Source organism: Poecilia reticulata, chromosome 7 (genome assembly GCF_904066995.2).
Source record: "Poecilia reticulata chromosome 7, P_reticulata-male-v2, whole genome shotgun sequence".
NCBI classification, from domain to species: Eukaryota; Metazoa; Chordata; class Actinopteri; order Cyprinodontiformes; family Poeciliidae; genus Poecilia; species Poecilia reticulata.
The window spans coordinates 22,062,728-22,077,956 of record NC_088836.1 but is presented as its reverse complement, the minus strand read 5'-3'; the positions used below and the strand labels follow the sequence as shown (position 1 = coordinate 22,077,956).

The following is a 15,229-nucleotide window of genomic DNA, read 5'->3' as shown; positions in this document are numbered from 1 at the left end:
ATGGATTTCAAGAACATGTTTCTTGTGCGGGATGTGAGAGCAAGAGTTTAAGCATCCCCGATATTCAAGGATTTCTTTAACATGCCTGAAAGAATCAAAGCATAGCCTTAATAGTCTTCATTGCATGTGCTTCGTTGGTCTTATGCAGCATAAAATTGATCTACAAAATGTAATTTTGAGTTATTCAAATCAATTTTGTGTTGTTGTTTTTTTTAGCTGGCAGCCATAATGATCCAAATGAACAGAAAAAAAATCACTTTTATCACTATTTGAATGAATCTGTTTGAGTTTCACTCTTTTAATTGACATGTTGAAATAAAGGAACTTTTATTTTATGTATTGAAATGCACACTGCAAACATTACTCTTCATAATCTTATATATGCATCTTCATACACTTTTTTTCTGGTTTTGTTCTGTTGATTTTTGAGTAACACGTTTTGCTTTTGGGTTGTTCTTTATCAGTGCCAGAGCTGCAGCCATTTTCTGACAGACCGACCTCATTCCTCTGAAATCAGTGAAGTTTGGCAGACACCACTGAGCCCGCAGCTCAGGGCTCGACTGGGAAGTGCAGAACGAAGGGGAAGTGCCCCTGTTATTGACATTCAAAGGGCAAGCCAAATTGCTCAGCTTCATGCTTTCATTCAGGCCCAGAGATCAGTCAGTCCCATCCCCGTTGTAAGGGAGAACCTTGTGGAAACCAGCCCCAGGGAAACCCATCCTCAGCCTGTCTCTGAAGCTGAGGGCAGGCTTACCTCCCCAACCACTCTGCCGATGTTTCATCTCTCCCCTCTCTCTTCACCTACCGAGTTCCGCCGCCTTAGTGACACCGGTGTCAGATCGCCGTCACCAACAACCAGCGAGACTTTGGCTCTCCCAGTGCAGAGTCCACGCCGACACTCCGACCTTAGTAGTCTTCTTAGTCTAGCGTCTAACGAAAACCATCTTTCCGCACTGCATAGAAGCTCAGAGTGCCACGCCTGCCTTTCTCTGCTTCGGTTAAAGTCCCAAAATGGGAACCATCGTCCCTTTACTGCCGTCTCACCTACACATCACTGTCTATCTGACATTCGCCACCATCCTTTATCTGGAAAACTACCTCCCTCTGGCTATGGACAGACAAAAGGATCAAGCGATTATTCAAATTTTTCCATGCTGCAGCAGTCCCTGTTTAATATAATCAGCCGTAAATCAGTTCCTTCTGCCGTCACACCGTCCCAAACTTTCCCACTGCACTCCTCAACAGCCGGGAGGCCGTCTCTCAGTGATGGAGAATGTGTCCCAACTAGTCCTCCGCAGAGCGACGGCTTATTTGAAGAGCATGAACACTGGAAGGAGAAATATTTTTCCAGAGAGCAACAAGCTACCAGTTCTTTGGAAGTGGTAGGTTACAGCAGCAGACAAGTAAATCAGTTTCCCTGTAATGGAGCCAACTCCTGCTTTGCAGATTTCTCCCAGCCTGTACGAACTAAATCTTTCACTCTGCATGAAGCTGGACTGGTCTCCTTGTCTACTCTTAGGCTTGCTGCCTTCATAGACCTTCAGCTGCAATCATAAGCTTGCTTCTGTCGGAGGAGAATGATGTAACCTCTAACACACTACCCTTCTGATTAACCTTTACAAAGCCCCTTTGCAAATGCCCTAGATTTTAACATTTTCCTTTCTACTTTACCAAGGTAATACAGCATCTGTCTATCCTTAGACTGCCATGGATAGCTGGGTTTTACCTCGGGGAGAAGGGATGGTTATCTAATTTCCATCCTCTCAGTTTATCCCATTTCTCCTTTGTGCCGTCATTTTACCCCACACCTTTCTGCTCTTGCTTTTTATTATAAAAGGTCTATGAATTAACTTACCTTTGTCTTCTTTTCCCTCAAACTTGCAGTTTCTTGCAAACTTTTTTAAACTCATTGAATATTTGAAACATTTTATCACGTTACTGACAGGTTTCATTCGATAGTCCACCAAAACATTGTGGATTATTGTGAAATGGAAGATAAAGCATTTTGCTTCAAATAAAAATCAGAAATGATTTTGCTGTGCATTTGTATTCAGCTCCCCTAAGTCAGTTCTTTGTGGAACCTCCTCTCACTGTAATTCGTGCTGGAAGTCTTCTAGAATATTTTGCCAGTCTTGTTAGATCACTCTACCTCAGTCACATTGAATGGAGAGTATCCAGAGACAGAAGCTTTCAACTTGTGCCACTAATTCTTAATTGGATTTAGGTCTTGACTTTTACTTTTCCACTCCAAAACATATAAATGCATTTCAAACCAATCAATGTTGCGTATTTAACATCATCCTGTTGGAAAGTGAACCTCTGGCCAGGTCTCAAGTCTTTTATAGCCTGCAACAGGTTTTCTTCCAGAACTGAACTGTTTAGGACAGTCTATTTTCAGTCAACTCAAGGATAAAGTAGGGTGAATGCAAATGCAGTGCACGTTTTTCAAGTTTTTATTTAGGAAAAAAAACAACAATATTTCGTTTTCTCTTTTCTTCAGTTTTGTTCTCCTTTGTCTTCATCTGTCATGTAAAACTGCAACAAAAAAAATTTCTTTGAAGTTTGCTTTTGTAACGTGACAAAACATGAAGAAGTTCAATGAGCATGAATATTTTTGCAAGGCACTGCACTTCTGTAGGAAACAACCTCTGATTAATTTTTAACTTGGAATTGTGTTTTTGTCTTTAGGCCAGTTCTGCAGGTAATCAACACCAGCCGTCTGTCCAGGGCTTGCCCTCGTCCAGCGCAGCCATGCCCGCTTCACAGCAGCCAGCTCAACCTGGACACAGCTACCCCGCTGCCCTGTATGCTGCTCAACCCGGCAGCACTACACCCATCCCAACCAGTCTAGGCTCATTAAATATCCAGCAGCAAACATCAGTTGCAGTTACTAATGCAGCATCGGCTGTGCCACAACATTTTGCACAGAGCTATCAAACTGCCGGACACCAACATCAGCCGGCAGCATCAGGCTCTCCAACTTTTACCCTCCAAGCCCATCAGGTTTCTCAGAACCTTGTCGCCTCAACTCGGCAACAGACTGCATCAAGCTACCCTGCAGCCCATCATCAGACTGCAGCAGCCATCTTTGCAGCACACCAGCCAACGCAAAGCTGCCCTCTTGGCACAGTTTCCTCAGCAATGGCAGCAACGACCCATGGCCAATCCGCACACTCTACTAGCACACCTCAGCAGGCCTCAGCCAATCAGCAGCCTGGCCAGATGGCTTCCACACCAGCACTTTACAGTCAGATAATTTCTGCTCAACAAAACACCCAGTCAAACATACAACACACACTAAACGCTGGACAAGTTTACAATCATAGCCAAGAATCTGTGCATACCATCAGCCATCCAGTGGCTCAGCCACCCACGCTTTCTTCTCAACGACTCCAGTCTCCTACTCACCAGTTGGACGCTCCAGTTCTTTTGCAAAATGCAGTTCCAGAACAGAGTCAGAATGAGCCGCATCCCAAAGGAACCCCAGTTCGACAGATTCCAGCTGGCAGTCAAAGTTTCTTTGCGTCAGCTGTGCCTGATGCGTCCTCTCATGGCTACGCGCATTCTACCATCCAGCAGGCCTTGCCAGCACAGAACCAGTACCAGCTAGCACCGTGCGTCACTGGGGAAGGAGCTAATCAAGCGGCATCATCTCAGACCTTTCCAGTTTCCACCCAGCAGAACCACAGCACACACATCCACCAGGAAGTGAGTGGCCAGTTTGTTTGAATTAATACATTTTCATGGTGACACTCCCTTTTTACTTTAGTTGAAAATATTTGATACATTTCAGATATTAACAAAAGGAATTAAAGTAAATATATATATATATATATATATTTTTTTTTTAATCCAAATCTATGAAGAAAAGGTATTTACCTATTTTGTGGCACTTAACTCACTCATCAGGTGTATTCTTAATGATGTGGCCTCTCATCCAATTTTTCTGACGGCAATAAACAAGATGTTCTGCAGATCAGTATGACTGCTGCTCCACTAAGAGGTTAAATCTGTTTAGCAAAGCTGCTATAATGCTCTAACAATGCGTCTTCTAAAACTAAAAAAAACTTAACATGTAAGTTTACAGTAAACTCACTTCTTGCTCCTACTTCTGAAATTTTGATGTAATGATTGCCATTTGGTGATTAATTAGTCTGGCAACATTGTAAGACACTGTTCTAAATTTATTGTTTGTTGGTGAACACTAACAAGTTACTCTACATCAACAAGCTTAGATTTGTTTTTTTTGCTTTCAACCTCATAAAATGTAATGACTTGTGTTTCAACTGCTTTTGTGTGGGGTTTCCTGCTCCTTCTATTACATTGTAAATGGAAGGAAAAAAATCACAGTTTATATGCAGTTTTTCAAGCCATAAGCATAAAAGGCCTTGATGTCAGCAACTTCTGATGTTGATCTAAATTCTGTGTAGGGCATGCTGAAGAATCGATCAGAGCCCCAATACCATGGGGTCACATTGGGTTATTGCTAAAGTGTTTCCATGCCTTCACTAAGGTTTCTCTGATCTTTGTGTATTACTGTTTGTTAGAATGTTTCAGCTGGTCAGAGCATTTCAAAGTCTGGACAAGATGAAAAAAGCAATGGACAGAGTCTCAGCCAATCGACTTCCATTGGATCAAGTCAGACACCAGCTCATCAGGAATCAGTTCCCCAGACTGCTGTCCACCAACACCTCCAGTCTCTGCAGATGTCAGCCTCGCTCCCATCATCACAAACATCACTGGTAATCCTATGCTGTCTGGATATTTTATTTTATTTATTTTAATGTCTATACAGTTTTGCTGGTTTCATTTATGGTTGAACAGCAGTGGCAATAGTTAAAATTACCTTGATTCACTCCTCTTCATTTGAACTTTTTAGATCCTGTAATTGTCTTCTTTCTTCCTGTTTCCTTTAGTTTCCTTCACAATACCCCACAGTCCAGGTGGTGACAGCTGTGACTGATTCTGAGTCCGTCTACCTTCCCCTCTGCACTTCTCCTCATCCTTCATCTTCTTCCCTTACTCACATCTTCCTCTCTCCTGGATATGCTGTCCCTGTAACCCCCTCCGTCTCTCCCCTGTCCCCTCTGCACATTGAAAACACATTAATTTCTCCCACCCCAGTGTCTCTTACTGTACCATCCCCCTCATCTGTGCTGGGTATGGTGCAACCTACCTCACCGCATCACCAACCTGCAGCTGCTAGATCTGAGGCTTCTCAGATGCAGGCTTCGTTTATATCAACACTAACTAGCCATCCCATGCACACAAACACACACCTCCCTGCAAATGGCAGCTCTCAGCCTCTCATACAGGTAATTGTGACAGGTGCAGCGAAGCAAATTATTGTGTTTTTACTGAAAGGGTGTGCACTGACTTTAAGTTATTGTGTGCTTAAGGTTATTTTTTTTCTAGGGTGCTCATGTAGCTTTTATTTTTAGAATAGGGGTGTCTGTGCATCCTTAAAAAGTCTTAGATTTGTGTACCTAAAAGTAAGGCCTAAAATGTCTTAAATTAATTTTTAAAATGTCATTTTTACTATAAGTAGAGCTATTTAACCTTGTATTTTCTATGTAGTTTTAATTGGTTTTATTTCCGGACTTTTCTGTCATCTTCGTTGTGTTCTGTGACTTGAGGTGGTTGCAGCTATTGCTAACTAGCTGCTAAAATTTACTGGTTAGTGAGCTAGTTTTGCGTTTTTCCTGGTTAAGTGAATTCATCTTTGCCATTCTCACTTCCCTTACCTACCGATACAGAGCTAGGTGCATTCTGTTCAAAAAAGCTTGGCACTACAGTGGTAAAGCTGTAAAGAACATCACAAAATATGCAATTTTCTGCTGCAAATTTCTGATACAAATCTTACATTTAATTCATAGTGGTCTTGGTGAAACCTGCAGAAATCCTGAGACTAATTCTACAGAATAAAATAGTTTTACGTTCCCAGTAGATCAGGTTATGCAAATGTAAAAATCCAAAATATCATTAATAATCAAGAAAAAGTATAACGGCAAAAGCATTTTTAAATGAAATTCACAGGTTCCGCAGCAGACGCAGGACGGCCCCAGTACACAGCAGGTTCAGCAAACTCAGCTCAAGCAGCCTGCAGTCTTCTCCTCACCTGCGCAGAATGAGGCGGATCTGGGCGCAGCCACTGCGGCTAGCCAGCTGGACAGCACAAAGTCCTGCCAGATGCCCCCACAGAGCCAACCTCAGAGTCTGGGACAGGGCCAAATTCCTGTGCTGCAGTCTTCTGACTCACAGAAGGCGTCCTCCAGGCCCGCCACTGGTCCTGCTTCCCAGCAGAAAATCCCAGGCACCGTCACAGGAGCGGCAGGTCAAGGGTCATCAGAGAATTACGTGGAGGTATGGCCGCATGACACGTAGTATTGTTCTGTAATTATTGTTCCTTGTTAATTGTGCTTTCCAAAGAGTTTTAAACATAACTGTACTGAACTAACTTTGCTGTTCATATTAAATCAGGAATGGAGACTGGTTTCTGCATTGTCATCTCCTGGGTGTTTTATTTCTGTGTTCTGTTGCCTGCAGGAGCAAGCGTCAGAGAAACGCACTGGAGGACAGAGCTGTGACAGGTAAAAGCTTATTACTATTCAACTTGATCAGTTAAAGTTTGTCACAATTTGATCAATTTTCACTTATTAAATATGCAGAGAGATAAAAATAAATATATTGACATTCTGTTGTTTTTCTTTTACCCTACTTTTGCTTTTATTTCTTTTTACTTTACTTTTTATTCAATCACATAATTACACAAAGATTAAAAGCATTTTTATAGAGACATGGCAAAAGTTGTTAGCAGAACATAAAATTACAATTGGCAAAGCTTTGCAATTAAAACCAAAATGGCAATAACGATGGTGATATAAACAAGAAATGGTAACGGATAAGTATAAGCAAGTACATGAATTGGAAATTACTTCAAATAAGGGTATTTTTAATTCAAAGTGTAACTTTTCCATCAGTCTGCTGCATTTTGTAAAATAAATTGAATACAGAGGAGCATTTTACAAATTTTAGTGCAGATATATCAAACCCAAAGCAATAACCTATCAAATCATAAATACAAAACCAGGAATTGTCCAAAAGAGAAAGAAGCATCAGTGGCTCATGGCTGAGCTTTGAGGTGGCCAGGAAATGCAGTCCACCCTTTGCTATTCACGATGATGTGTCAAAGGCTTACAAATTGTAATCAACCTCAGTAAAGCATAGTAAGAAGAGTTCATTATACAGAGACATCTAAGTAGACTATTTACATATGAAACATCCCAAGAATTCAGGCCAGATAAAGGTGCAACAAGTCACTGCTTTTACTCTAAAAGAAAAATACAGTTTAATAAAAAAAAAAAAAAAAAGTAAAAACCCAGTTTCAGTTTCAACTTTTTTGAAAGGTTAAGGTGGACCTCCATGTCTTGGTAGGTTTTTTTTATTCTGGCCATATTCTTTCCATTTTAGAACATTAAATTATTATTTATATATATATATATATATATTTTTTTTTTTATATATATATATATAGCTGACCTCATATAACCTCGCTCTGCCAGTGTCCCACATTCAAGCATTTCAGCCATGCTTGTGACATGTTTAGTCCTGCTTCGTCTTGTTCTTCTGGGTAGAATAAAATCTTGAAGTCATAAATGATGATCTCCAATGATGATTATGTTTCCTATTTAGGTATTCAGAGAATTTTACCTCTAGAGAATTTTTGCAAATGTCCATTTTTATTTTATTTTTTTCTCTTAATCAGCATCAACTCTGATGTGACATCGGGAAGAGAAATGAGCGATGGCAATGAAGGGACACATGGAGGCAGAGGTGAAGGAAAACAGCGTAGACACCGCAAGTCATCACGCACGCGTTCTCGACAGGAAAAGTGTGGCAAACCAAAGCTGAGCATGCTCAACGTGAGTGACCTAAATACTTTATAAAAGTGCAGACATCTTGTGGTTGTTAAAGAAGTTGAAATTATGTTTTGCCCCTTCTTGCAGGTGTGTAACACCGGAGATAAGATGGTAGAGTGCCAACTAGAAACTCACAATCACAAAATGGTAACATTCAAGTTTGACCTGGATGGAGATGCTCCAGAGGAGATTGCTACGTACATGGTACGTGAGCGGCAGAGTCTGGCCCCTTGAGTTGTTGCAGAGGTTTTTGATTCATGCTTTGCCTTAGACTCCATCGTCCTGGAAACTCCTAGCTGGTTTCAGCTGGAATGCAGCAAAAAAGAAAACGACAAACATATATTTGGATGCCGCTTGCTTTTACTCTCTTCTCCAAAGCTTTCCTTACACATTCATATTGGCCATATAAAGCAATAAATAAGAATTTATTTGATTAGATGAATAAATCACTAATATGGTTATTTAGATTGAAGACTCCTGAAAGCAAAAATAAAAAGCCTTTTCAGCAATTTATTGGTACTTATCCAAACACAGAAGTAAACATTTCATTTTGTGTAGTTATAACTTGTAGGGATTTATTTTACTTAGGCAGCACACGAGAAGAACGTTATTCCGGAGGGTTTCTTTGCTGTTTTCTCTTTATTTATTTTTAGAAACTTCATCAGAATCAGAACCACTCATATTTTTTTACGTCACATCTGTACAAGTTTTTTTTGTCTTATTCATTCTCTTCAGGTGGACAATGATTTCATTCTGCTCCTGGAAAAAGAGATCTTTATTGAACAACTGAAAGACATTGTAGATAAAGCCGAAGACATGCTGAGTGAGGACACAGAGGGTGAGAGGAACTCCGACCAGGGGTGTAACATCAGACAGAATGAAGGATGTTGTGCACTGGGAACAGAGGTGAGAAAGAAACTGTTGAGCCAGGGGAAATTTTTACTTAATCGTCTGGGTTTTTTTTGTAAGGCTGCTCACTCACAAAGAAATCAGCATTCTGGTTTTTATGGCAGCAAAAACTAAAAAACGGAAAGAAAAATCAATAAAATTGAGTTAAGAGACTGATTCCTACGCATAATATGTCTCTGAATATTATGAAGAACCGCTTGATGAGCAGTAAAACGAGAAGATCCGTTTTATGTGGTTGGTCACCAGGAGAAACATCTCTGGAGAAATTTTAGCACATTACTCTGTATATAAACTCCATAAATCTTCAAGGTTTCCAGCCTGACTCTCAACTCTTTGGCTCCCGCAACAGATTTCCATTAGGACTGAGGTCTTAGAATGATTTGCCCCCTCCGCGACCCTAATGTGATCCATTTTTAACCATTCTTTTGCTGCCTTGTCATTAGGCCTTAACTTCCAACGCTGCCCACAGAAGCCAGAAATACTAGTTGTTGAAATCCTGATCCAATTAAATTTATTCTTTGAGCTTATTGTGCTATTAAAATAAAAGTTTTACAGATGTCTTTTAAGCTGTTTTCCATCCAGTTACACTGTGTTCCCTCTGTTTTTTTGTTGTTTTTTTTTTATCTGTAAAGGCTTCAGAACCCACCACTCCACAGCTGGTGTATCAACAAAATGGTAAGGCTTTTAACATGCAGCACACACACTTATTCAGTTAAGAATTCAGTACTTGTATTGGTTTATAGATCAACCTGCATCTTAAAAATTTCTCACTGAGCATATTTTAGAGGATCTATGAGTTTTCCCATCTTTCCCTGTGACAGTCCTGCACACTGGAAAACGCTGGTTCATTATTTGCCCTGTGGATGAAACACTCATGCAGGATAAAGACAACACATCAACACACACCTTTACAGCACAGGGTATGTCCTGCATTTTTCTATTTTCTCTCCCATCTTCTGTACAATTTACCTACATTAGCTTCTTACCTTTTTGCAAGATTAACTAAATATGTTGCACTTTTTTTTTTTTGCTCTTCTTGATTTAAAACACTGTGTATGCAGTTTTAGTGCGACTTTTTGTTACCCCCCTCTCCTCCATTGGGGTCAGTTATATAAGACTTGGTCTGCAGTGGTTCTAGCCAGAAACGAAGTGCAGGCTTTTATGCCGGCACACAGAGGCTGATGGAGGGGAATCGAGTGATGATGTAACACTTTGGCAGCTACAGCACATAGCTACATCTTCTTTGTAGCTTGGCTGTTAAGTTCACAATCTGCTTCCTTTCTGATGAACTCTGCCCCTTTTCTTTCTCCAGAGTATGAAACGTCTGGCTCCCTGTCAGTCGGGTCCAGCAGCGCCGCAACTACTTTGACGACCCCGGTCACATCTTTACCTTCCCAAAGCCCCACTGCCTCTTCTGCCCCCACCTTGGTGCAACCTCCAGACCAGGTTATCGGAGAATCCGAGGTCCAGCAGAGCCAGCCCAGTGTTTCCAAACGTACCGGCACAACTGGGATCGTTAACCATGACGGCTCATTTCCTGTGGAGGAATCGTCTCTCTCTGCTGTGTCTATGGTAGCAGATATGCCATGTTGTGCTATTGTGCCCCCCGTCTCTGTGGATGCTAATGTCACTGATAAAGAAGCGAGAGCCGCCGGTGTTCTGATCTCGTCGCTGAATAATCAAGCGAATCAGACGGCCAGCCCGACTGAAGAACAAGCTCCTCAGCTGGCCAGCCAGCAGCCCGTTGTCCTGCAGCAGCCTTACGCCACGCCTATCCAGCCTGGGACCGTGACCTCTCAGCCCCAAAGCCCTGCACATCAGAACCCAACTTTAAGTCAGCAGCAGTGTGGCGGGCAAGGTGAGTCGGACGGGGAGGGCCCTCCTAGGGGGGAGTTTGTTGATCGGACCATCAAGACTTTGGATGAGAAGCTCAGAAACCTGCTGTACCAGGAGCACCCCCCCTCACAGCCCTCCAGCACAGCCTCTGAGCCTCAGTCCTCCAGCTCAGACAGACTGAGCTCCCCTCCGGTCTCAGATGGGCACAGCACAGAGGCCGTCACAAAGAAGAAGATGGAACCAATGGTAAAATGCGTTACTCCTCTTTATGATTCAATTGAATGTCAACATTTGCTGACACACACTGTGATCTTGGAATAGAGTTTATATATAGGAAAACTGTATAAACAATTGTCCCTTTCACGCATAAATTATGATTACCTCGCTCTGGATTTTCACCAGTGTTTTTACTCAGAGTAGGGCTGCATGATATTAGAAAATCATGCGATGACGATAATATTGATAAATGTTGCGATGAGGTAATCAGGTGCAATATATGCTTATTTTCTTCTGTAAAAAGCTCAAAAGCCTTCTTTTTTAATAAAAGGGAACATAACAAAATTTCTAGAGTCATAATACAGTTTGAATGTTGTCAATTTATGAGCTTGTGACTCATTTAAGAAGCTACAGTACCAAACCATTTCTCTCTGATCAAGTGTTTGTAATGTTTTAAATGTGCTGCTACTTGAATTAATTCAACCTCTCACACTCCCACAACTTTTTCTTTCCTTCTCGGTTAGCCGCAGATTCCTGAGCGGACAGATTGTGTGGGTGCGTCAAGCGACTCGGCAACAGGTTGGTAGATTTGATTGCGTAATGTACCGTCACATAATAGTTTGAATGATCTCTCATTTACTCCGAGTTATTCCTCCTTTAGCCGCCGGCCGAACAAAAGACACAAAAACCGATGTGTCTGCAAGCTCCAGTTCATATAAATCCAAAAGTCGTTTTCAAGTAAGAATCTACTAATTTAGATTGCAGTGCTATTCAATATGTGTCGCTGTTATGGCTTTAAGATAATATTACTTAATAGGGATACTAAACTTTGATTTTGTAACACTGACAACTTGGATTTCATGACCTTTTAGATCATTCCCACACCACCCGATGCCATTTGCTGTTCAGATAAAAGCAAAGCGAGCTGCAGCTCTGCAGCACCCTCCAGTGGTTCTGAAGGGTCTCGCAGCCAGACTCAGAGCACTGAAAGAAAAGAAAGCAGCTGTGGGGTGGCTTGCAGGACCTCTGCCACACCTGCTCCTGATAATGATAGCACAAGATTTTCCAAGCCCCAAAGCGGTAGCCGCTACTCTGCCCCTCCTGAGTTCGCTTACACCACTCCCACCTCAAGTCCCGACGCCACCCCACGTCACATCCCACGAGCCCAAACTGTTGACACGCCATCCCATCGCCACTGTCGGTCCTCGTCTCAGCTTTACTCCGACTCAGCTGACGAAGACAGCAGCAGCATGGCGGTTCCTCCAGCACCGGCTGCTCCGTCAGCTCACAATCTGACTGAGCACAGCGGAAGCGACCTCGTCAAGAGGGCGGTCGCCTTCTTGCGGCGCTCCGGACGAAGCAAAAGTGAGCAGAGCTCTGAATCACCAAGCTGCCAGACTGTTGCAATAAATGGCCACACTCCTTCACCTTCTGTTGGACATTTCCCCCCCAACATCAGCAGTGACAATGACTCAGAGTTTGAGGATGCGGATATGAAGAAGGAGCTTCAGAAACTTAGAGAAAAGTAAAGCATCACACTCACCCACAGATAGACACCTCTTTTAATCTCCTCCACACTCTGAGTGTCTTTCTTCAGCTAAGAATTACATGTAAACAATATGTATTATCTCTAGCTGACCCACAATAAGTTTGCTTTCTCAAGAAAACAGATTGATGTTTTCTTTGTTTTGTTTTTTACCATGTTAAAATAAATCCTCTCCTATTGGGGCTATCTGACATCAGGAGCGCCATGCCTGCTTGTAGAGATAACATCATGGCTGCATGGAACTGATTTAATCTGAAAATGATTGTAAACAGATGGACCTCCTCAACTAACTCCAACCATACCCTTTAAATAACAATAATTGCTCTATGATTTAGTTTAATGTCTACTAGATTAAATGCAGAAAATTTGATTTCAGATTAAACTTGAGGTTTATTTAGTTTAACAAACCATTTTAAAAGCTGATTCTAGGTTTTCTTAAATTGAATTTGGGTTTCTTCTATCCTTTGATATAACTTGCATGAAAACGCATGAAAAGTTTTCATAAAATAATTACAATGGTTGTTGTTTTTTTTTAGGCTTTGGAAAGAGTAATGGTCAATTTTAAAAGGCTTGTAGAAAGTATTCCAGACAATCATTTTTTTGTGATAATTATTTACTTAACAAGAGGAAGCATTATTTATTTTTCTGGCAGGTATATTTGTATTTCAGTCCTGTACTTTTTAAAATAATTTTTTGTAAAACTCAGGATGATTAATGTTTGATTTGGACCATCTTAAAAAAATTTATGTGGTAAAAGTAGCATTACAGCAGAAAATCCTTGTCCAGAACAGGAGTAATATCTTTTTAATCCCTTTATTGATCATTCAAATAATTCTTTATATTTGGACAAATTAAGCCAATAGTGACACCATAAAAATCAATAATTTCCAATAACTTACATTCGATACAGTTAGTAACTTGTTGTTGCTTTCACCTTCCAAATGCAAATATTCAGTGTTATAACAAATAAAATAGCCACTTTTATGCATCTACACCATGCACATTTCAATAAATTTAAATATTATTTACAAGTAAAAAAAGATTTTAATTCAAAAATGTTAGAAATCAGACCCACACCATCAGGGGGAAAAGTATTGACTGAGGTCAGTGTTTGAGAAACTGGCTTTTACAGCAATGTATCATAGCATATTAATTCAAATTGTGTGGAAGGAAAATCTGTGATGGAAAAGAATGAGAAGCAGCAGAGATAGTCAAGCCCTGAGAGGATTGTGAAATAAAACCCATTAATAGAGTTTGGGGGAATTTCTTAAGGCTTGAATCGCGACTAGCTTAAAAGCTATCGGATAATTTAAGGACATAAACTTTTTAAAGTGGTCTTATGTATTTATTCCCCAAGAAACTGTTTTTTTGTTTTGCTTTTAGTGGTTGTACGCCTCAACCTTAACTTTCTACCTTTTCAGAACAAAATTATTCAAAGAAATAATTTTTTCAATAATGGTCATATTTATTGAAATGCATCTTCTAATACTACTTTGTTTAATTATATTTTTTTTATTATTTTGGGAGCATTTGTACCTTATTTCTTTGTGTTTTCACAATAGACACATGAAGGAGATCTCTGAGCTGCAGGCATTCCAGAGGAGTGAGATCGAAAGTCTATACAAAGACCTGGGAAAGTCCGTCCCCCCCAAGGTTAGCCTGCTCCATGCTGTTCCTCCAATGGGTCGAAGGCGCAAAACCAGCAAACACAAACTGAAAGCTGGGAGACTGCTCAATCCGATGGTGCAACAACTCAGAAATAATCCCAACAGCACCAGTGTGGAGAGGAAAGGTGTGTGGGTAGAGATGGTAGGATGATAAACAGTTTGGATGTTTTTAGTCTAGTAGAACACGTTTTGTATTAAAAAAAAAACCAAAAAAACAACTGAAGTGGTTTTGATTTTATAAAGGGAAAAAGGTAGGAGTGTGTGAAGCAGTGATTCAGTCTGACTCATCCATTTTATTTTTATTTTGTTTTATTTTTCAAGGAGAAAGTGCTACCAGTTCATCCAGCTCTCCAGCTAAAAGTTCCCTTTTGTCAGATGGCTCTGCCCACTCCAGCTGCAGCTCCTCCTCCAACAGCCAGCCCAGCAGAGTCCAGGAGCAGGTTCACACACAGCAACCCTGTTCTTTGAAAGGCTCTTTCTCCTCAGACAACATCTACGCTGGAAGACACGGGGATGGGATGGCCAACCAAGCTGGTCCTGGCCAAGGTACTCTTCATGTTAGTCTTTGCTCAGGCAAACAAAACAAGACGTACAAATAAAACTGAAATCAAGTGGAAATATAAACTTCTAAAAATGTTCATCAGATTAGCTTTAGACAAACTGAACAAAGAAATTACCACTATATGTGTAAATAATTCATTATTTCCTCCACAGATTTATAATAATTCAGTAAAAGAGAAAAAAGTGTGCTATGAAGCATTTACCGTATTTTCCGCACTATAAGGCGCACCTAAAAACCTTCAATTTCCTCAAAAGCCGACGGTGCGCCTTATATATGGACCAATATTGAGCCACAACAGGTCTAGCGACTACGGTAAGCAGCCGCCAACTTCATTTTCGCCCGTAGAAGAAGCGCGCAGTGCATGCTGGGATAGTTGTCAGAACGCTGGTTTGTAATCTATTAATAAAGTTTGACTGACCTATCTACCTACCGACCGTCTAGAATCATGTCGTCTGCAGGTCATTTAGCACCACGTTCTCCACGAACATGCTGTGCGCGAACAGAGAAGGGTGACCATCGTCCGGCCACGCCCTGGCCCAGTCGCGGAAGGCTCTCCTCGCCGACCGGAGTCGGA

General features: G+C 41.1%; 1 protein-coding gene across 10 annotated transcripts in view; it reads left to right on the top strand.

Moving 5' to 3' along the window:
- The window catches only part of LOC103467567 (serine/threonine-protein kinase WNK2), a 49,088-nt gene that overhangs the window by 25,314 nt on the left and 8,545 nt on the right, over positions 1 to 15,229 (top strand). For 8 of the 10 annotated variants that reach the window (XM_081609108.1, XM_081609107.1, XM_017305710.2 and 5 more), the window contains exons 10-26: positions 465 to 1,382; positions 2,689 to 3,708; positions 4,548 to 4,742; positions 4,917 to 5,315; positions 6,037 to 6,363; positions 6,547 to 6,590; positions 7,766 to 7,922; positions 8,007 to 8,123; positions 8,655 to 8,825; positions 9,461 to 9,503; positions 9,650 to 9,748; positions 10,141 to 10,910; positions 11,405 to 11,459; positions 11,542 to 11,618; positions 11,753 to 12,405; positions 13,989 to 14,218; positions 14,415 to 14,639. In XM_081609108.1, the coding sequence (XP_081465234.1) occupies positions 465 to 1,382; positions 2,689 to 3,708; positions 4,548 to 4,742; positions 4,917 to 5,315; positions 6,037 to 6,363; positions 6,547 to 6,590; positions 7,766 to 7,922; positions 8,007 to 8,123; positions 8,655 to 8,825; positions 9,461 to 9,503; positions 9,650 to 9,748; positions 10,141 to 10,910; positions 11,405 to 11,459; positions 11,542 to 11,618; positions 11,753 to 12,405; positions 13,989 to 14,218; positions 14,415 to 14,639 (5,500 nt within the window). The remainder of the gene's footprint in view (positions 1 to 464; positions 1,383 to 2,688; positions 3,709 to 4,547; positions 4,743 to 4,916; positions 5,316 to 6,036; positions 6,364 to 6,546; positions 6,591 to 7,765; positions 7,923 to 8,006; positions 8,124 to 8,654; positions 8,826 to 9,460; positions 9,504 to 9,649; positions 9,749 to 10,140; positions 10,911 to 11,404; positions 11,460 to 11,541; positions 11,619 to 11,752; positions 12,406 to 13,988; positions 14,219 to 14,414; positions 14,640 to 15,229) is intronic. The other 2 variants (XM_017305713.2, XM_017305714.2) reach the window with 2 other exon arrangements.